Source organism: Gallinula chloropus, assembly GCF_964237585.1.
Source record: "Gallinula chloropus genome assembly, chromosome: 16".
NCBI lineage: Eukaryota > Metazoa > Chordata > Aves > Gruiformes > Rallidae > Gallinula > Gallinula chloropus.
The window spans coordinates 16385084-16405311 of NC_140101.1; the positions used below are offsets into that span (position 1 = coordinate 16385084).

The 20228-nt window shown below is 48.1% G+C and overlaps 2 protein-coding genes across 4 annotated transcripts in view; one reads left to right on the forward strand and one right to left on the reverse strand.

Moving 5' to 3' along the window:
• RBM39 (RNA binding motif protein 39) overlaps positions 1 to 15790 on the forward strand; it is a 31982-nt gene extending 16192 nt beyond the window's left edge. For all 3 annotated transcript variants that reach the window (XM_084271569.1, XM_084271567.1, XM_084271568.1), the window contains exons 7-17: positions 527 to 644; positions 1170 to 1322; positions 1774 to 1911; positions 3415 to 3480; positions 4386 to 4590; positions 4793 to 4870; positions 10004 to 10036; positions 11075 to 11150; positions 11311 to 11416; positions 14634 to 14712; positions 14802 to 15790. In XM_084271569.1, the coding sequence (XP_084127695.1) occupies positions 527 to 644; positions 1170 to 1322; positions 1774 to 1911; positions 3415 to 3480; positions 4386 to 4590; positions 4793 to 4870; positions 10004 to 10036; positions 11075 to 11150; positions 11311 to 11416; positions 14634 to 14712; positions 14802 to 14902 (1153 nt within the window). In that variant the 3' untranslated portion in view covers positions 14903 to 15790. The remainder of the gene's footprint in view (positions 1 to 526; positions 645 to 1169; positions 1323 to 1773; positions 1912 to 3414; positions 3481 to 4385; positions 4591 to 4792; positions 4871 to 10003; positions 10037 to 11074; positions 11151 to 11310; positions 11417 to 14633; positions 14713 to 14801) is intronic.
• A 1805-nt stretch (positions 15791 to 17595) lies between these two features.
• Positions 17596 to 19696, reverse strand: ROMO1 (reactive oxygen species modulator 1). Its single transcript, XM_084271619.1, has 3 exons — positions 19640 to 19696; positions 19205 to 19335; positions 17596 to 17775 (listed from the first exon to the last, which is right to left on the reverse strand). Exons 2-3 carry the CDS (start codon positions 19333 to 19335, stop codon positions 17667 to 17669), a joined length of 240 nt encoding a protein of 79 aa, XP_084127745.1. The 5' UTR covers positions 19640 to 19696; the 3' UTR covers positions 17596 to 17666.
• Positions 19697 to 20228: the final 532 nt, after the last annotated feature.

The window sequence follows — 20228 nt, forward strand, 5'->3', positions numbered from 1 at the left end:
TAATTATTCACACTTCTTTAATGGGTCAACAAGCCGAAACGTCAAGTAAGGGGTGGGGATTTTGTTGTCTGGATGTCAGTGTTGCTTATTCAGCTGCTGGAGTGACTCTGACATCACTGGGGTGTAGGTGTCTGTCTGAGAGTTCAGGCAGCTAGCCTGTGCTGATTCTCCTTTCCTTTCCTGTCCTTTCATCTCTTCTTTTTGACTGCAGCCTGCCTAGTGGTACTATTACCTCTTCTGGACAGTGCCAAAATGGTGTCTTAGTTGGGACTTCTGTACTCCTATTACAATTTTGCAGTCATATTTAATGCTTACAGTTAAAACAGGATGTTTAGTTGGATAAATAAGTAAATACATGATTACGTTAATATTAGATAATTCCCTTCAGTTCTTGACACTTCATGTCAGGTGTGTTTTTTTCCCCCCATCAAACTTAGAAGTACAGGTTATTTTAAGTTTCATGCATGGTGCATAGATGAGTTATCTTAATTCAAATTATTTTTTAACTGACCTTTCCTTTGTCCAGAGAACCTATTGATAACCTTACTCCTGAGGAGAGGGATGCTCGAACAGTGTTCTGCATGCAGCTGGCTGCCAGAATTCGACCAAGAGACCTGGAAGAATTTTTCTCTACAGTAGGGAAGGTAATTAATAGAGAAGTTGAAATGATTCTGAATACTTCCTCAAGGGGTCCTAGTACAGGGTGGATGTAAGCAAGTGGCTTTCTGGTGCTTCCTATGCAGGTGAAAAGGGGATGAATGATGACCAACTAATTCTGAAAGGCTCTGAAGATGACAATGTAGTTTATCAGAGTACCTTGTTCAGCATGTGATGCAATACAGTTCAGATCCAAACAACTTCATTTTTCAGAAGTTTCAGTCTTTGGTAGCTAGGCCTCCTTTGTTCAGTCAGCTGTAAGCTGCTGACGTGACGTGTTACAGTGCTGCCTGCGTTCTGCTGCTCTGTTCCTATAGCATACTGCATTTGGTGGTGGGTGGCAGCTTCTAGTGCTAGCTTGCTTCTGGACAAGCTTGTTAAGATAGTTTTAGGCTACTCTAGATTTGTAGCATAATTAAAACACGTTGGCTAGGCAAATAGTCTCACTATTAATGTGTAATGGACTGCCTTAGTTTTTCTCCTTTACCAGCATTTCTGTACTTGCCTTTCAGGTTCGCGACGTGCGAATGATTTCGGATAGGAATTCCAGACGTTCAAAGGGAATTGCTTATGTAGAATTTGTTGATGTTAGTTCAGTGCCTCTGGCAATAGGACTAACTGGACAGAGAGTCTTGGGTGTACCAATCATTGTACAAGCGTCACAGGTAAGGAGTTGTAAACCTCATTTGAACTCATGTTGAGTGCTGCTGCTTTTATCTTGCTGGAAAGCTTTGTATTTGAAAATTTGATTACCATGGAGGATTTGGAAAACCTTAACAGGAATGATTACTGAAGGTAATTATCAGTGGAGCTTTGTTTCCCATAGTTGAGAGAAAAAATAAAGCTTAACAGGATTGTAGTGTATATAAATTATGCTTTCCAGCAAATGTTATAAGTGTTAATTTCCTAGGCCAGAATTTGGCATGAAGTTGTTCAGTTTGGAGGCTTTTGGAAGCTGTGTGTCCATTTTTGGACATGGTCTTAGATTTTGTACACTTAACGTTAAAAATACAGATGGTATATGGTAGATTTAATCTAACAGATGTATGCTGCTTATGTTAATGGTTTTTCTTAAACTTGTACAGAAAGTGAGCTTTTTGGTTTTCCTTCTCTTAGGCAGAGAAGAACAGAGCAGCAGCAATGGCAAATAATCTGCAGAAGGGCAGTGCTGGTCCTATGAGGCTCTATGTGGGATCATTACACTTCAACATAACTGAAGATATGCTTCGTGGGATTTTTGAGCCGTTTGGCAGGGTAAACTTTACTTTGTCATGTCGTGTTATGGTAGCTTATCTGAAAAAACTAGACTGGGTCTGGAGCACTCACAGCTTTTGGAAATCAGCCTCACACCTGTAAAACATCTGTTTCTTTTGCTCAGTCTTCTGTGCCTGTACATCCACGTGGCTTTAGGTACTTGGTGTTGGAGGACAAATGAGAACCTTGATTTGTGATGTGCTGCAGTGATTAAGAGTCTTACTGAAGGAAAGCTGAGAGTTCTGTGAGTGCCTGAGTTTAGAGCCACCAAAAATATTCCTGCGTTACTTCCTGTTTGTGCAGCTTGTGAATAGCCCTCCCTGCCCCATTGTGAACGGGGGCCCATTCACAGGCTACAGCACAAAGCACAGGATCAGGTCAGAGGGCTGTTCACTGTGAATTGAGTAATTTCATCTTTTTTTGAGGCTTTTTGCTTGAGTTGTAGCTCATGTTAGCACCATGAATTAGCAGGATGTCCTGTGTTGCTCTGACATGGGCCTCTTGTCGCTGCTGCCTGATCAGTGGTAATGTTTTTGTAGAGAGACTTGGGGAAGGGAGCCAGCTGAATCTGAGCTTGCCAGGGGAATCATCATAAATGTAAGCCCTGGTGGAGGTGGCACTGCTGTGTCACTGTTAGGTTGTAGTATACTTGTTTCCTCATTAAGCAGTCTATATTATGGCCATTGATGTCTTTGCATACCACGTCTGGATATTAACCCTACCCCACCCATGCTGTAACAGTGCTCTTCAGATGCTTTATTCAGTATGTGTATCCCTTTAATTCTGTTGTGCAAAACCCTGGAAAATTGCAGCAATGTATGAAATTTTAATCCACATGGCTGTTTCTTGTTTTGTTTTCTCTCCAAGTCTGGCAGCAGGATCAGTGCAGTTTAGGAGGCTTACATGTAGAGCCATGAGGGGGTTTCCTTCTCCTCATTTGATATACTCTAGTGTTAAACAGTTCCTTCTCCTTTGTATTGCTGTCTCTTCCCAGAGCAATGTTATGGCTTGTAAATGACGTACCTTTCAAATTCAGTGACTGTAAACGTGTAGGAGTTCTGATACCCCAATAATTACTTAAATTTAGCACCTTTTTCTTAAAGCTCCATGTCAAAGTCATGCAAACTGCTTTTCTTACCTTGCAGAATAGAATTTTGTGGCAGATGAGATGCTGCAACTGTAGAGTTTCAGTTAGGGTTTGATGATACCTGCATGCTCATTGTCTGCTAGAAGGTTACATCAAGACCAAGCCTCTGCCTACAGCTGGACTTGGATAAATTGTACATCACCCTTGTGTTTACCTGCTGCTGCTTTAGTGTCAGTGTGTGTGTCTTGCTGCCTGAACACTCGTTCTGATTTGAGGAAAGAATGAGAAACTGATTTAAAAAAAACCAAGAAAGGTAGTTCTCATTCATAGATACTTGGCAAGGCTGTATTGAGGTTTTGTTTTGATGTATCTTTCCACAAAGTTTGCTGGTAAGTAACTTGTATTTTTATTTTTAGATTGAAAGCATTCAGCTGATGATGGACAGTGAAACTGGCCGCTCAAAAGGATACGGATTTATCACGGTATGACTCCAGTTGCCAGACTGAGTTTTTGAAGGAAGCCTTCCCATGCAGTAGTGTAGCTTCCTCAGAGGTCTCTGCAGTCTCATCTGAGAAATGCCATGTTGCAGGACATGCCACAGTGGCCTTTGTCTTTGCTTCTGCCAGTTCTCTGTGGGTATTGCGGTTGAGCACTTTGTGTTTGGAGTAGAACAGCATGCTCTGGGCAGTGCCTGGGAAAGGAATGCCCTTTTCTGCAGGCAACGATGCTAGTAAAGACTGGTATTTTCAGAGAGCTCTGAAAATTAATGGATTTGGGATTTTTGACCTAATAAAACACTTGAGGCTAAACCTTTCAGTTGAAAACATACTTCCTGTTTACACTCAGATACCTAATTTTGTGAACTTGAGATTCTTGACTCACCCAGCAATTTGTCATGGAAAAAAAATTATCAGGACCTCTGTTGCTTGGAGACCAATGAAACCAAACCAATGATATAGCTAATATTGATGGGTTTAACACTGACCAAGTGTTATGTATTGAATTTGATCTTAAGCCACATAAAGTAGATCATCTGTTAGGATTAGCCAGAAAATGCAGGGCTTTTTGTAAGGTTACAAATGAAGTGACTGCTGCTCTTGGAGAGTGTTGAAAGATGTCTGCAGCTGTGACTTCTAGTGATTGCAGTGTCTAGATGCTCTAGTGTCAATAACAATGCACACTTAAATTATCTGAGCAAGAGAGAGTAAATATCCAAACTTGGGGATGTTTGGTTCAAATGGAGAATACAGAGCCCAGGTTAGCTTGTAGCTATTGTTAGCTTAAATTTAGTGCTTCTCATGTTTGTGTAACTGGATATTTCATATAACAGGAGTGTTGTGGAATCCTACAGACAGTATTACTGAACTTCTGTTTTTCCAATCTACAGTTCTCGGACTCTGAGTGTGCAAAAAAGGCCTTGGAGCAGCTCAATGGGTTTGAGCTGGCTGGTAGGCCAATGAAAGTTGGACATGTAACTGAGCGCACTGATGCTTCCAGTGCGAGTTCGTTTTTGGACAGTGATGAATTAGAACGGACTGGAATTGACCTGGGAACAACTGGTCGCCTTCAGTTGATGGCAAGGCTGGCAGAAGGTACGTGTAGTGTTAGTGAGGAATGTGTGGAAATACACAAGTCTGCAGAATTTGAATTAATGCAGCCCACAGAATATCGTGCTAGCTGCATGGAATGGTAACTTTAAGCTTTTGCCAAGAGTAGCTTTCTGATGCTTCTGTCCCTGGATCCCTGAGGGAGTGCAGAGTGCTGGCTACAGAGTCTGTTCCTGCTCTGTTGTAGGGACGGGCTTGCAGATTCCCCCTGCGGCGCAGCAGGCTCTGCAGATGAGCGGGTCCCTGGCCTTTGGAGCTGTGGCAGGTAAGACACAGTGATGTGTTTCTTGTCCAAACATACCCTACGCTTTGTAGCTTTGAGATGAGAGGTGCTTCATTTTGTGCTGGTTAAAAATGAGAACACATGTATTGCAGCATGTTTTACAAACTGAAATTCTGCAAATCCATGAGCAGATGAGCAGTGACAGTGTGTGACAGCTTTGGGCATGATTCACGTTGATATTTTTGGCAGCTCTGTTGTAGTTCACTTAATTCATCCCCAGCCTTCATCTCTTTATCTTTACTATTCCCTGCAGTAATGGGACTTTTAACTGCACTGTAAATATTGACTGTTAAACATGGCAGGCTCATGATCAGAATGGGATTGCCCCTTCTGAAAAAAAACCCCAGGGCTCTCCTGGAGCAAGAAGGTTATTAGAGCTTCATGGGTGACACAGCAACTAAGAGTAGAGCAGCATTAGGTTTGTACAGTGTGTGTCCTGGTGGAGTCAGAGGCTGCATGTCAGGGAGCTCGTCTGCTGCGAGGAGCTGGCTGTGGTTTTTGTGTTCTCTAAGTGGGTATGTAGGAAGTGCTGCTGCAGCTCCTGTTGTGGGGAGGAATGAGACCGGGGATATGATGGCTGCTGGTAGTTCATAGCTGGCCTGGACAGCGAATTGCTGTTCTGCATCCAGAGTGATGAGTAACCTCTCCCAGGAGAGCAGGAATTGAGAGGGGAATTTCTTGTTACTTTTCATTAATACAAGAACGAAGCCATGAACTGTCACAGCAGTAGAAAGGACTTGAATGTCCCAAATAACTAGATGCTGGAATGTGTGAGAAGTGTCAGAAAATCACCGTAGAAGAGCAGGTATTATTTTGTTTGTCTTCCAGCAGTTTGTGACAAAAGTGATTCAGACTTAAGATCCAAACAACTGAATCACGTTACTGAAGTTCACGTGCAGCTTTGAGAAGAGCATGCACATGAGGCACTTGCTAAAATGATACAATAGGGTCTTTCTATAGGTACACCCTTGGAAGGGAGAAGAACTGGCTAAAAAGAAGGTGTGTGGACAAGTAAGGTTTTTTCCTACTTGAGATGAAAAGAAGAAAATGACCCAGTGGCAGAGAAAAAGTATCTAGTTCAGAAAGGGAAGGCAAGGTAAACAATGCTATAAAGAAGTCACCTGTACTGTAGATGGTGAAGTGGTGTGACAGTCTTGATTGGAAACAGGCATGGTCAGTGAGAAATGGGAGAATTGTTTTGTTTTATTGTAAAATACCAATCATTTCCCCACCCCCATGTTTGAACCCAGACTCCCCAGGCCAGGAAGATGTGACACAGCTGAGCTGTTAGGATAGCATGGGCTCAGTGTGGCACAGCGTGGCTGTGCAGGAGTCAGTGGTGAGGCTCAATACAGGACTTTGAGGAATGTGCATGTTTAGTAGCTGTAGAATGATGTGGTGGGAGTCTCATTGTTTATTCCACTTGTACCAAAGGAGTAATGCAGACATGTGCAACTTAAGTAACATTGGGAAAAGATAAGCTTTTTATTTCCATAGAGTCATGAGCTATCCCCAAAGTGAGATTTGGTTATGGATTGAAGATCTCTTTACTCTTGTTAGAGAAAATTACTACCAGGAATTATGTCATTATGGGAGACTTTAACTTCCCTGATACAGATTGGAGAAGAATTGCTAGTAATAATGGTGGGGCCCAGATATTCCTGGATGTGATATCCGACAAATTTCTTCATCAAACACTCACTGACTCATGAAGAGGGGATGCTATTTTAAACTCAATTTGGTAAGTAATGAAGATGTTATGGATGAGACTAGAAATTACCATTGACTTGAGGGATCATGAGTTACTCCAGTGTAAACTTCCAAGGATAAACAAAACACGTCTGTATCTAAGGCTTCTGATTTCAATAGTGCTGGTTGAAGAAGCCAGGAAATCAAATCATCTGGTCTGAACAACTTGGGTGTTTGAGCAGACAGGATATACAATGTTTCTTCAGTTCCAAACTCTAATGGTGTGTTGGACCTGTATTCTGCAGGAAGGAGGCACAGTCGTGTTAGAAACAGGCTCCACACCGAGCTGGGTGATGAGCTCCCTCTAATGAAATAAGGAATAAGCACAGAACCTGTGAAGAACAGGCAAAAGTACTGATAATAAACCAGTATTTTTAGTTTTGCAAATAGACAACATGAGAACTGCTTGCCAACAGCCAGAATAAGTTAGACCTGATAAAAGATATGAAAGTGTAGATGGAGGAAGTGGGGCTGAGCTTGAATGAAAAAATATTCCCAAGATGTTCCAAAAGAATCTCATTGTCTCAGTTTGTAGTGATGACACTGGTCATAAGGTTTGGAATTTGAGGAAAATCAGGTACTGGAAATACAAGGTCTGCTAGCTGGTGTGTGGATAGGTACACTGAGTCTGTGATATAACACTGTGCAGCTGGAAGATCTCATTCTAAACACCTGAGGAAGGAAGAACGTGAACGTCTGGCAGGTTTCCAGACTTGTTACTCTGACTTCTGTCCTACAAAAGCCATGCTAAAGATGGGTATATATCAGAATATTATTGAAGTACAGTATGCTTTCAGAGAAAGTTGCATTTGAAAGGCAGCAATCTTTAATAACCCTGGCTTTCCTAGACACAAGAGCAGGAGTAGAACTCTCCTCTAGGAACTTCTGACTTGGGTCATTTGGAAGCTACTAAAGGAGAGAAGTAGGTAGGACAGGAGACCCAAGATCTGTGAAGCAGCTGGTCAAAGAAAGAACAATTTTATTTTCAGGTGAGAAGTGGGAAGGTTGGAGGCTGATCTTGTTTAGTACTTAACATGAATAGCAATGTTCAACAAGAGTAGGAGCAAGGTGAGTAAGTACAGAGGTGCTGTCAGTAAGGGATTCGTGGGGTGTTGTGCAGGATTGAAGCATCCTAGTTGCACAGCCTGAGAGCTTAGCAGCCAGAGGTGGCCAAGGAGGAGGAAAATTCCTAAATATTCCAGTTCACCTGAGAGCAAATACAAGCTGTCAGTGTGAGGCATTTTTGAAAGGGCAGCTCTGTGTGTGCTACGTCTAGGAACACCTGAGATGTGATGTGTGATGAGCAGTTCTGGTCACCTGTGTCAGGATGGGCTGACTCAAACTAAAATAGGGAAGCTAAGCACTCAGTTTTACAGAAGACCTGAGAACTTGGATGTTATTCCACAGAGAAGGTCCCAACAGGAAAAAGAAACAAAGCTAAACAGTTGTAGCTGTGTACTTTCTGTTCTCTAAACTCTTTCTGAAAATAACCCATGAGGCTGTAGAATGTTCTTCTGATGCTTGGTGGGATAAATCCTTCCTTTGGGGAAGGAACTATTTGATTATGAAAGAGATTGAGATTGTATGCTGCAATGGACTGATGAATAGCTGGACCTGTCTTTGACCTGCTGTTCTCATAATTCATTAGAAAACTGAGGAATACTTGGCAGGCTTTTGTTTGTTTATAGTTAGCTGTGTTTCCTCATAAACATGCAATTTCATTTTGTTTTAAGACAAAGTGCTTTGATAGATATTTCTGTATTTCTGCTGCCTCTCTACTAAGCATGTACTTTCTGGTCATGCTAAACTCTGTACTCTTTGAGGTTATATACACTGAGCAGACTGGGAAAGTGACTTTGATCTTGACAAGTGTATTCTAGTTTCCACACACTATTTAAAATGCAGGTAGGGAAGAATAGAACAATGAAATTCTAAATTGAGGAGTGTAGAAGTGAGAGGAGAGGACTGTTCTTCCATCATGAGCAACCAGAAGACCCAGTTGAAAGATTTGGTGGATGAGGTTATGTTTCAGAGATGGTAGGTAACTAACCTGTGACACGTGTAGCCACAGGATCCTATTAGCTGCTCTTCCTGTGTTGGATGAGTGTGACCCTGGGCTGGTGGTCTCTGTAGCCTTGCCACATGTGGTGCAGGCACCCCTGGGGCCTTTGAGCTTGCTCCTTCCATCTCTTATTTTTCAATATGGGTGCAGGTCACTTGGGAGAGCACTTGAACATTTCTCTTTGGGCTTTCACTGCCTGATACTTGGAGAGAAAGAAAGAAAAGAAACCTCACTCCTGTTGGTTGCCCAGTGCTGTGGAGGAGGGTTTCTTAGGCAGGAAAAGTTGGTACTTCATGACCTCAGGTATTTCCAAGTAAGCTTCCAAGCTTCCTTGGTGCCCACTGCTTCACTGCTTTCTAAGCTAACTCAGGTGATGGCTGGTTTCAGCGTTGGAGCTCCCTGTGTTGGTGGGAGTTGCACTGGGACAGAGTGGGGAGGTTTATGCATTTCTTGCATTCTGGTTTTGGGTTTGTAGCAGTGGAGTCATCTACTTGAAATGGATAGATAGTCTGCATTTATCTGTGCTCATTACTTCAAACTGGGACAGATACATGTTATTAAAAGTTATTATTGGTGTTTTCTTGGCAAATTAAATGTTCTGAACACTTGATGCCAAAATGTGTGTAACTCGATATTCATGTGAAAAAACAACAGGTAAATTATTTCACTGCTCTTGAAATGAGATTTGATAACTGCTTTCAGAGTGTCAGATGGGGATGACTGCTTAGATGCTTTCTGTTAGTCAGGATGCTGAACCTCTGATGCCTGTAAGAATTGCTGTAATTATTTTTTCATGGAACAAAGATACATCTTGCAGAAAGTTCAAGCACAGCAAAGGCAAAGTGGAAACAATATGTTGAGTTAAAGGACATGGTCATGCCTTTACTTTTAAGGTATTGTTTCTCTTTGAAACGTGCTTAACCTTTGTGGTCATGGAATCTCTGTCAAATACAGAATATTCCAGCTGAGAAGCTGAAGTTAGTGAAACTACTCACAAGTAGAGAGGAGCAGAGAGAGTGGGTGGAGGTACTTTAACTGGCACAAGGTGTCCAGAGAGGTTGTGGAAGCCCCATATCTGGAAGTGTTCAAAGTCAGGTTGGATGGGGCTTTGGGCAATGTGGTGTAGTGAAGGGTATCAGGGTTGGAACTAGATGATCTTTGAGGTCCTTTCCAACCCAGATTGTTCTGTGATTCTGTGAACAAGCTCTTAACCACAAAGCTGCAGGTTAAACCGCCTTGCTGGCAGGTGATGGTGTGATGATGCAAGCAACTGTACTGATTCACTTCTGTGTATTTTTCTTCAGATCTGCAAACGAGACTATCTCAGCAGAATGAAGGTAAAGTGGCATTTCATGTAACTTGTCACCAGTGGGTTATGGGGCAGATGTTCCTCAGGGAAATGCTTCTGGTGTAAGTTTTCCATTGGCTTGAGAAATTGTCTTAGTGTTGATAGGACCCCTGAATGGAACAGGATGACAAACACTTTGCCTTTTCTTTTTAGCATTTTCTGAGTTAGCAACGTTCCCAGCCATATGTTAGACCTAGAAAATGGGGGGTGGGGTGGTGGTGTGGTTGTGTTTATGGGATTAGATGGTGTTTGGTGTGGGGTCTTCTCCTGCCTTAGAGGTAGGGACTAGAGGGGTCATTTGAGAAGCAGGAGTTTGGGAATCCTATCCCTGAGTTAGCCATCATCTTCCTCTGGCTTTGTAACCTTTCAGTGCCTGCATATGCAGGGGGAAGGTGATGGTTATTTCAGCTAAAGGAACAGCACCCTGGAGAAAGGGCAGCCTGTAGGACAGTGCTTATCTTCAACGAGATGGGCTGTGATGATGAGCAGTAAGAAATGACAAGTAATAATTTGGTAGTTGCTGGGTAAAAGTAAAGGTCTGGTCTACAGTTCAAATGCTTGTAACTTTAGTTGTCAGATATTTCCTATGCTTCCAAGGGACAGGAAGTGTGGGTATGTTTCTCTGAAGGGTGATTCTGTGTGCTTACAGTGCTTTTTGAGAATTCTCAAAAGATGCCTGTCACTTGCTCCATCCTGAGCTGCTACTTGTAAAACAAAGGGTCCTGCTGACATACAACTCAGCTTTAGATACATATATCTGCTTTTAAATGTTCAAAATCTGATAAAAATCAGTGTTCAGGGTTATCTTTCCATTTTTCAGCTTCAACTGTTGTTCATCTCTGAATCACTCAGTTCAAAATTTCTCTGCCATAGGCAGTGTCTGGTTACAGGGTTTGTTCTCCTGCCTTCAGTGTCGGTATTGCTGACTGTTGGGGTTTTACAGAATACCTAGAAGATCCTAATTTCAATTTGAGCCATGTGTTTTGGGTTCTTAGATGTGTTACTGTTCTTTTTTCCATTACAACAGTTCTGGCTGCAGCTGCTTCTGTCCAGCCACTTGCAACGCAGTGCTTCCAGCTTTCCAACATGTTCAATCCTCAGACGTAAGTGACGTATCCTTCTCTGTCTCTGTAAGGCATTTCGTGAGGGCTGCAGCATCTGAGGGAGGAATCTGAAGGTTGAAGGGGTTTTTTGATGGGTTTTGGGATTGATCTTTGACTGTGTGCTAATCCTGTCTCTGTCCTGTTCTTCCACCCCCTACAGTGAAGAAGAAGCTGGCTGGGATACGGAAATCAAGGATGATGTGATTGAGGAGTGTAACAAGCACGGAGGGGTTATCCACATCTACGTAGACAAAAACTCAGCTCAGGTATGTCTGCTTCCAGGGAGGACACTGGGCAGGATTTAGGAGTTCTGTTGCGTTGTAGGGCACAGAGGAAGGATTACAAAGACTTTTTCTAAACAGAATCTAGATTTCTTGATGTTCCTCTGCTGGTTTTGGAGGATGTAGGTGGTTCCCCTGTGGTTGGAGTCCCTGTGTGTCACTCAGGTGCAGGTGTGAGAGCAGTCTTCTGACACTGCCGCCTGCTCTGAGCTGCGTGCAGCCCAGGTTACTGCGGAGGGAGCCCTGAAGAGTAGTGACCTCTCAGTTCTGGTATTTGGCTTTTTCCTTAAGTTGTGCCTTTCCCAAAAGCCAGGGACTCCCAGTCCCCTGTATTGCTGGGGGATACAAGCTCTAGCACAAAGGAGCAGACTCAAGATGTGCAGTTAAATGTGTGTGAGAACAATTCCCTTGGCTAGGAATGCTGATTTGGGCAGAAGGAATGCCTGTCATCATGGCAGGGAGGGGAAGGGAAAGCATGCCTGCTGCAGGCTGGATTGCAGCTTCATGCCTGTTTGAGGGACGTTGGGCACGTGTCTTAAAAGGGCTGCTGCATTCTTGTGTTCGCTTTCCTTACACAATCCCCAGACCAGTTCTGTCTTGCCCTGTATATCAGCTCTTGGATTATAAATTGTGAAGAGATTTGGTTGTCCCAATCCCCTTTTATATAGAATTCACAGCCAAACTGAAGCACAGAGTTCTCAAACACTTTCAGATTGGTTTCTAACCACCGGGCCCTGGAGCTGTCCTGTGGTGTTTCCGTTCTGTCCTGTGAGGCTAAACCTGCTCTGCTGTGTGTCCATGTAGCATAGGTGCATGATTTGCCCTGGTAACAGGTGTGGCACACTCAAACCTCTGTCATGGTGCTGCTTCTACAGGAGACTTGTCACCTGAAACCCTTTGGTATGGAACACTGAGGTGTTAGATCAGAGATGAGCTGTGGTCTAGTACATAAAGCAACACATGGTCTTTCCTAGTGTGTGTTATAGTGGAGATCACTGCTGTGTTGGGCTTACTGGGCTGGTGGGAGCTACAAGCTAAGTCTACCTTAGAGAAGACTGTGTGTCCTTTGACCCCTCCCAAAATCCCAGCACAAGGCACCAAAAAACCCCATTGCCCTTAAACCCCACCAAACCACACAGCAGCCCTCACCATACCTCCCAGAGGGTCTGAGCACACAGTGCTGCAAACCTGCTTCACCTTAGCAAGTAGACTTGAAAGAAAAATCTCCAGGTTCTGTGTCAGGAGTTGGCTGTTTGTCCCTGGAGATCTGTGTTGTCCCAGTAGTGCAGCGATGACCCAGGAATGAAACACCCCCTGAGAGTTAAAAGCAGCCTATTGGAAGCTTCCACTGTGCAGCTCTGCTTTCCAGGCTGAGGTCATGGTCACGTTATCTTGTGTTTGAGCTCCCATCTCTCCAGGGCTCTTTCCTGAGGAATTCCCAGGCTAAGGGCTGTCAGTAATTGGCCTCAAAGACGTGCTGTGTTGTGGGTGCAAAGATTGCAGTGCCAACTGAACACATAGTCTGCGCTGGGGCATGTTAAGGAAAACTAAAGCTGTGCTGCTGTATCTCCCTTCAAGGTTTAGGCAGCTTGGATGCCTGTGCAGGGACAGACTGAGAGCAAAACACTGTTAGTTGCTCAGTGCCACGAACATCAGCCCTGGATCTCAAGTTTCCCCTGAGAAGGCCTAAGTTACCTCTCAGTGGAAGAGTTAGTGTGGGCTGGCACAGTCTGCTCAAGGGGAGGCTTTTTTTTTCTTTTCCTGTGAAACCTTTCAGCTGGAACCTGGTCTGGTTCAGGAATTACAGGCAGTAGTGTGTTCTGAAGCAGGCAGCCAGAACAGTGCCTGCACGTTACTGCAGGCATCTGCCCATGTGGCAGTTGCTGACTGTGGATGTGGTGGGGCTCTGGGTTAGGCCTGGTTTAGGGCTTCCTTTGCAGCTGGAAAGCTTCAGGTATCTGGTGAATCTAAAAGCCGAGTCTGCTGTTTGTGCTGGATACTGGCTGCCCTTCTCCTGTGGTCGGGTTTCCCCTGGCCTCTCTTTACAGACAGACACTGAAGCTCACATAGGAGAGTGTTTACACTACCAGTCTGGAAGGTCTTGGTGTGTGTCCTGCCTCGGTGTCCTGGTTTTACCCCGGCTGAGAGCCGAGATCCACGCAGCTGCCTGCTCCTTAAAGGAAAAGAGCAGGGGAAGAGGGAGGTGGGGGGTGAGAGGCAAGGGAAGGGAAAAGGAAGAGGAAGGGGCAAATAACCCCAAACCCAAGAAACTAAAAGGCCCGTGGGTTGGGATAAGGATAGTTTACTAAAACAGCAGAAAGATACAATATAACAATGCTGACAGGACTTTAGAGAAAGAAATATATGAAGCTGTTGCTACACAATGCAGTTTCTCACTGAACCCACAGCTCAGGCCCTGCCACCCAGAGCCGTCCCGGAACCCGACTGTCCCCCAAGAACCCGCGTCCTGGAGCCACCCCTGCTCCTCCTCCCATCAGCCCCCTTTGTACTGAGCAGGACGTAACTGGCATGGAATGCTCTCTTTGGCCAGTTTGGGTCACCTGTCCTGGCTTCGCCCCTCCTTTCTCATGAATAGAGAAATACAAAGAGCTGAGAAAGTCCTTGACTGTCTGACAGCAACTAAAAACATCAGGGTGTTACCAGCACTGCTCCCATTTTAACTCTCAAACACAGCATCCCACCTGCTGCCACAAATGGAGTTAACTTCATCCTGACTGAAACCAGGACACTCAGAGAAGGGGGGGTGCTCAGTTCTGCTCAGTTCCTCCTCCGACAGCCAGCCCACAAGCGAGCGTGTCTGGTTTGGTCCTCGTGGTCAGGGGTGGTGACTGATGGACTTTGGCCTGCTGGGGAGGTGGCCAAAAGCCTGGTGCTGTTCTCTCTTGCGTAAGCTTTGCACTCAGGAGCTCTCAGGCACTCCTGGAAGGGTGTGCACAGCCGTCCAGCGCTTGTTGATTTCCAAGGAAACTCATGTTTGGTCTGTCTCCCAAAATCTCCTTGGAAAGGCTTCCTGCTGAGGCACCGGTGACAGTGTGGGGCTGTCAGGACCCCGCTGCTCCGGGGTGGCGGCAGGAGCGTGGCGAGGCAGGTTTGCCTGTGTCACAGCTGCACCAGGGAGCAGGGAATGGGTGCTGGGGAAGGTTTGGGGCTGCTAACAGACTGTACCACTTGTGCATTGCAGGGCAACGTGTATGTCAAATGTCCCTCGATTACCGCTGCCATTGCAGCTGTGAACGCGTTGCATGGAAGGTGGTTTGCAGGTGAGTGGGTTTCATGTAGGGACCTACATCTGTTCAGTTACTGTAGCGACCAAATGCTGATGTGTCTCTCTCTAAATTGTTTGGATTAGGTAAAATGATTACAGCAGCATATGTACCTCTTCCAACGTACCACAGCCTTTTCCCAGATTCCATGACTGCCACCCAACTACTGGTTCCTGTTCGACGATGAAGATGGATTTAGTCAGTTTTGTACATAGTTATTTTTTGGAGGAAGATTGAGTTATCTTTTATTTAGATAAAACTAAAGGAAAGGATTTAATGTCATTTTGTGTACACTTCCTGCTACCTTTAAAAATAAAATGAAATAAGCAGAAATGCAGTGTGTTCATTTTCCCTAACTAGCATTTCCACTGTATACAAAGCTGTTGACTTCTTGTTCTGCCTTGTAATTCTTGTACATTTACTAAGGTGATCTGTAGGAACTGAGAAGTAGCTCATAGAAAACAAGTTCTCTGTAAAAGGCAGATTGACATTTTTAATGTTTCACGAGCCCTTCTTTTACTGCAGCGATGACATTTGACATTTCACTAAACGTAGGTGATCTGCTGAAGGTCAGTACCAGAGAGGCTTCCTGAAGGGACATACTTAGTGTTTTGTATAAATGGGAAATGGAAAAGGCTACTGAAAGCTGACTCTAGACAGCCACTCAGCTTGCTTTGCGCTGAAGAACTGGTAAGAATAGAAGGATTGAAGGGTTTTATTTCTTGATGGTAACTTTTGATTAATGTATCTGTAAAAGTTTCTTTGTAAATACCGTGTGAGGTGTGTTAAGTTTCCAAACAAAACGATCTCTGCATTTCCAGATGGGTTTCTCTGTCTGCAGTGTGGCACAGGCACAGGATTTCAGCTGAGGCTGAAAGTCGATAGGAAATACAGAAACGTGTTTTGTTCTGGGTGCATATAATCTTTGCTCTTTTAAGCTCTGTGAGCTCTGAAATATATTTTTGGGTTACTTCAGTGTGTTTGACAAGACAGCTTGATATTTCTATCAAACAAAGACTTTCATATTGCAACAATCTTTGTAAGAACCACTCAAATAAAATTCTCTTAAAAAGGCCTTCATGGAGCTTTATTTCCCCCCTCTCCTGGGAGACTGAAGTGGTGTGTGCTGCAGACTGGAGGAGAGTGACAGCTGTTTGGAGTACTGCTCCTTGGGAGAAGATGTGGGAGCTGGTTCCTGCTCTTCCCTCCCAGCCCCTGGGGGTTGCTAGAGGGGAAGTGGCAGGGTGTGCTCTGTGTGTGTGTGCTGCTCGAGGCAACAGCCAGCTCTTGCCTGCCCTCGGTGCTGCTGCAGGTTCAGTCCAGAGTGAACATCCCTCCACCTGCCCCTGGTCTCTTGCTGGTGGCTGCAGGGGTAATTGGCTGTTGGCACTGGGCCCGGGGGCTGCAGGGCAGCCACCCCCCGGGGCTGCCCTCTAACTGCTGGCTGGCTAAACCTGCGTCCCACAGGTAGAGATGTTCCACGCTGGTAGGTGGCAGGGCTGGGGTGCTGCTGGTGCTCCTGGGCTGCACAGTGGTAATCTGGCCTCTGGGTACTGCTGTTCTGCCTGTTGGTAGCCACAGCTGGGCCAAGCGGCTGTCCAGCCGCACTTCACACTGACAGTGTGAAGGCAACATGAGGAGGAGCTGAGAGCACAGGCAGGAGTGTGTCCTGGAATACCTCTCACACCTGAAGGCGGCTGTGCTTGTCTGCACTCAGTTTTGCTTGACCATGATTTTTAGTTGCCAGTACTAGTCCACCAGTGCCCCCCAGAGTGAAGCTCGAGCTGTTCCAGAGCAGAGGTTGCTCAGCTTCATTGTGCCAGTCTCTGAGGTTACTGAGCTGCCTGACTGGGCAGTGGGCTGTTGCTGCAAAGGTGTATCTGAAAAATTGGGGAAATGCCCCTTCTACTTGTAAAAGGCTGTGTGGGGGCTGCTGCTGCTCTGTCCTGTCCTTAGGTAGAGGAGCAAAGACCAACTTTGTTTCAAAACAACCAACCTGAGCTTGCAGCACTGAACTAGACCTTGCATGGTTCAGCTGCAGGCAGTGCTGAGCTCTGTGCAGCCATGGTAAGGCCGATTGCAGAAGATGCTGTTTGCAGCCTCGGGCTCCTGCAGGTGCAGCCCTTCGCCCTGCTGGGGCAATGGAACAGCAGCACTGCACCTTCCATGGCACTGGGCACGGCTGCTGCCCTGCCAGCTTGGGCAGAGGTGCTGGACTGCACCTGCCCAGCTGAGCTGCTCTCAGTCCCAGGGCAGAGCCTTGGCACAGCCCGTGCTCCAGGCCTGGCAAGAAGGGTACAGGCCGTGTCCAAGTCACCCTGTGACTCACCACAAAATGCCTTCGGTGTCACAGGTCAGGTGGACAATTCCCAGCTGTGTTCCCGGGGCAGCACTGCTGTAGTGAGTGGTCTGTGCTGCTCCCAGACTGCCTCCAGCACCTGTGTCCTGCCTGGCCAGTTGTGAAGGGCCTCAGCTACTGCAGTCTGGCCTGGTGGCAGAAGGACTAACCCAAGTCCTCCCCGGTTCCCTGCTCACTGTGGCCCTTTGCCCCACCCTCCCTAGGACTCCAACCCACCCATGTGTGCAAGAAGGAAACCTGGTAGTTGGTCTGAATTAGCCATGGAGTAACTCCTAGCCTGGGGATTGCAGTGGAGCAGCTCCACATCAACACATGGGGAAGGCAAGCTGCCCAGGTCCCGGCAGGAGCAACGTGTGTGCTGTGCTGCACGCCTGGGAAAGAGGAACTTGGAGTACAAAGGCTCATTCGTTCTCCTCGTCACGGGAGGACAGTAGAGGTTCGGTCAGAAGCACGTTTATAATCAGCAGGGGAGCACGTTCACACCCAGCACGGAGCTTTGCTGTTTCACCAAGAGCTCTCACTTCCAGGTATCTAAAGATTTTATTATGGTACAGAGGAGGGAGGGCTGGGCAGGGGCACTGCGAGCTCCGTGTTAGCAGCGGATTCCCATACCGATGGCCATGAACGTCCCGAACGTCCCTCCGCTCTGCATCATCGTTTTGCCAACTCCCCCCATCAGCTCCCGTCCTCTCATGCCGATCCTGCAATGGAGAAACACAGAGGCAGCACATGAAGGGCTGAAGCCTGACAGGTACCAGACACAAAGCAGAAGACATCTGACACAACCAGGCAGTGGTTGCTCAAGCACCCAGATCAAAGGTCTCCTCTTCAGCCTGTCTGAACCAACATCGCCCGCCCGCCCTCAAGCAGAGTGGCCGTGGTGCCCAGCTGCTGCAGGCAGAAATGAGCTGTCCTCTTCAGGGCACTGGCTGACCCACAGGCACCTCCTCCTGCAGCAGCACCAGCTGCCGCTGCACCCCATACCTGCTAGTGCCCCACTGGGGTGGGGGGAAGAGCCATCCAAGTATCTGGCCAGAGAATAAAAAGGGTCTGAGCTGTGGCAGCACCATCCTGCCTGGCTGCAGTGGAGGCATTTCTGACACCACCCCAACCACTGACATTTGCTACTGACACCCTGGTTTTAGTACCAGAGAAACCTAAAAGGTCAGAAGCGTCCAGAGGAGTTTGGTTCCCCAGTTCCAATTTATCCCAGGTCAGACCAGAAGCTCCTTCTCAGGAAGCCTTCGTAATCCTTGGCTTTCAAGCACTGCTGTGACTGCAGGGGCTGGGGGATTTCAGGCTTTCAGGAGGCTTTTCCTTCAGAATGGTGCAGCACAGATAACGTGGCTGCATCGTTCAGAGACGACAGAGCCACGGTCACTGCTGCTAAATACCCCAGATCTGCGTCTCCTGCTTTGTACTGCTTACAGACACCCTCCAGGATCTGAGAGGGAGAACTTTAAACTCTGCCCACGTTTAATCACAGATCAAACTCAAGCAGAAAGTGTTCTGCCAAACATGAAAGAGCTCATTTCAGTTAGTTCCTCTCCCTGGATGATGTGTGTCAAGCCCCGTCAGTGAGCAGCACAGGAGCTGACTTGGAGCTGCCAGTGTTGTTTGGTTCTGTGGTGGTGCATGGGGAAGGCAGAACACTGTCCCTCTGATTCACAAAGGGACCGTGCCCGTGGTGGCAACAGCCCTACCTAATGCTCCTGCAATCAGGACTCAGGGTCGGCGTGGCAATCGCCTCTGTGCAGGGGGATGGGACACCCAAAGCAACCCCGATGCAGGGTACCTCAGGCAGCTTTAGAGGGAGGAGATGGCAGCACATACATCTATCTCCACACACAGTTCACCCAGTTCCTCCTGGAGGCCCTCTGACAGCCTCAGCTTCCCCAGGGAACTGCCCTTAGGAGCAGGGGGAAAAGGTCTGTGACCCTGTGCCCTGACCATCACGCAGGGGATGCGCTGCCCTCACCACACTTCTCCACCCCCGGCCAGAGCCGCCAGCAGGTTCTCAAACCGCAGCTGACTTGAGGATGCAGGACTGGACCCCACCTCCCTTCCCAGGCCCCGAGGGGGGGGGGGGGGGGAGCATTTCTCTCCCGGGAAGCCCTTTCCCCGGCATACCTGAGGCAGGAAAAGGTGCCGAACAGCGCTCCGGCCGCCATGCCCACCGCGAAGCCCATCATGAAGCCCATCTTTACTCTGTCAAAGCAGCTGGGCTGCGACTGCCCGTAGGGGCCCACGGTCACAGGCATCTAAGGAAAGCAAAGCACAAACCCGGCGTGGATCGACTGCTCGGTCTCAGCGGGATGGAGAGCACCCCGGGAGATCCCCCCACCCCCCCATCCCCACCGCGGCTCAGCCCGGCAGGAGCCCGAGGCTCACGCTGCGGCCCACCCAGGCGGTGAGGCCTCGGCCTCCGGCACCAGGCCGCGGCGGGGCGGGGGGGGGGAGGTGGGGGGTGCTGCGGAGGCGCCCCGCGTCTCCCCCGGGGAGACGCGGGGCGCCTCCGCAGCACCCCCCACCCCCCCCTCCCCGGCCCCGCCGCGGCCCCCGCACCTCACCGCCGCCGCCTCCCGCTCCGGTCTCGGCTTCCGGCGCCCTCCGCCGCGTCACCGGAACGGGCGGGCAGCGGCTTCTGCGCGGCGCGATGCTGCTGTGGCGGCGCCTGGCGGCTCTGCGGGCGGCTCCCGCCTTGCGCCGGGCACCGGCTTCGGGTGAGGCCGCGGCGCGGGGCGGCGGAGGTGAAGGAGCCCATGGCGCGGGTGGGCCCGGCCGGCCCAGCGCCCTCCCGCCGGCGCCTGGCGACGGGCCGGCCTCCCGCCTCCTGCGGCCGCTCTACATGGACATGCAGGCCACCACCCCGCTGGTAAGGCCGCGGCGGGCCCGGGCGCGGAGGGAGCGGGTTCTCGGGGGTGTCCGCAGCTTCCCCGGGGCGCAGGGAGGGCCGCGGGGTCGCTCAGCGGTAGCTGCGGGCGGAGGCCGCCGCTCCCGGAGCCGGTGCCCCGCGGGGCGCTGCAGGGCTGGAGCCGGCCCCGGCCCCGTTAGTCGCCCCGTCGCTCTCCTGGGCTCCCCGGGGCCTTGTGTCTGCCCCGCTCGGGCAGCCCGGGCCGAGGCCGCGGAGCTCGCTGCCCGAGGGTGGAGTTTG

What these genes read in the sequence shown, in the direction of transcription:
- ROMO1 (XM_084271619.1), bottom strand. Translation starts at nt 19,335, where the DNA reads ATGCCTGTGACCGTGGGCCCCTACGGGCAGTCGCAGCCCAGCTGCTTT. An exon ending in GGCACCTTTTCCTGCCTCAG is followed by an intron (nt 17,776 to 19,204) that starts GTATGCCGGGGA and finishes TCTCCATTGCAG; the next exon opens with GATCGGCATGAGAGGACGGG.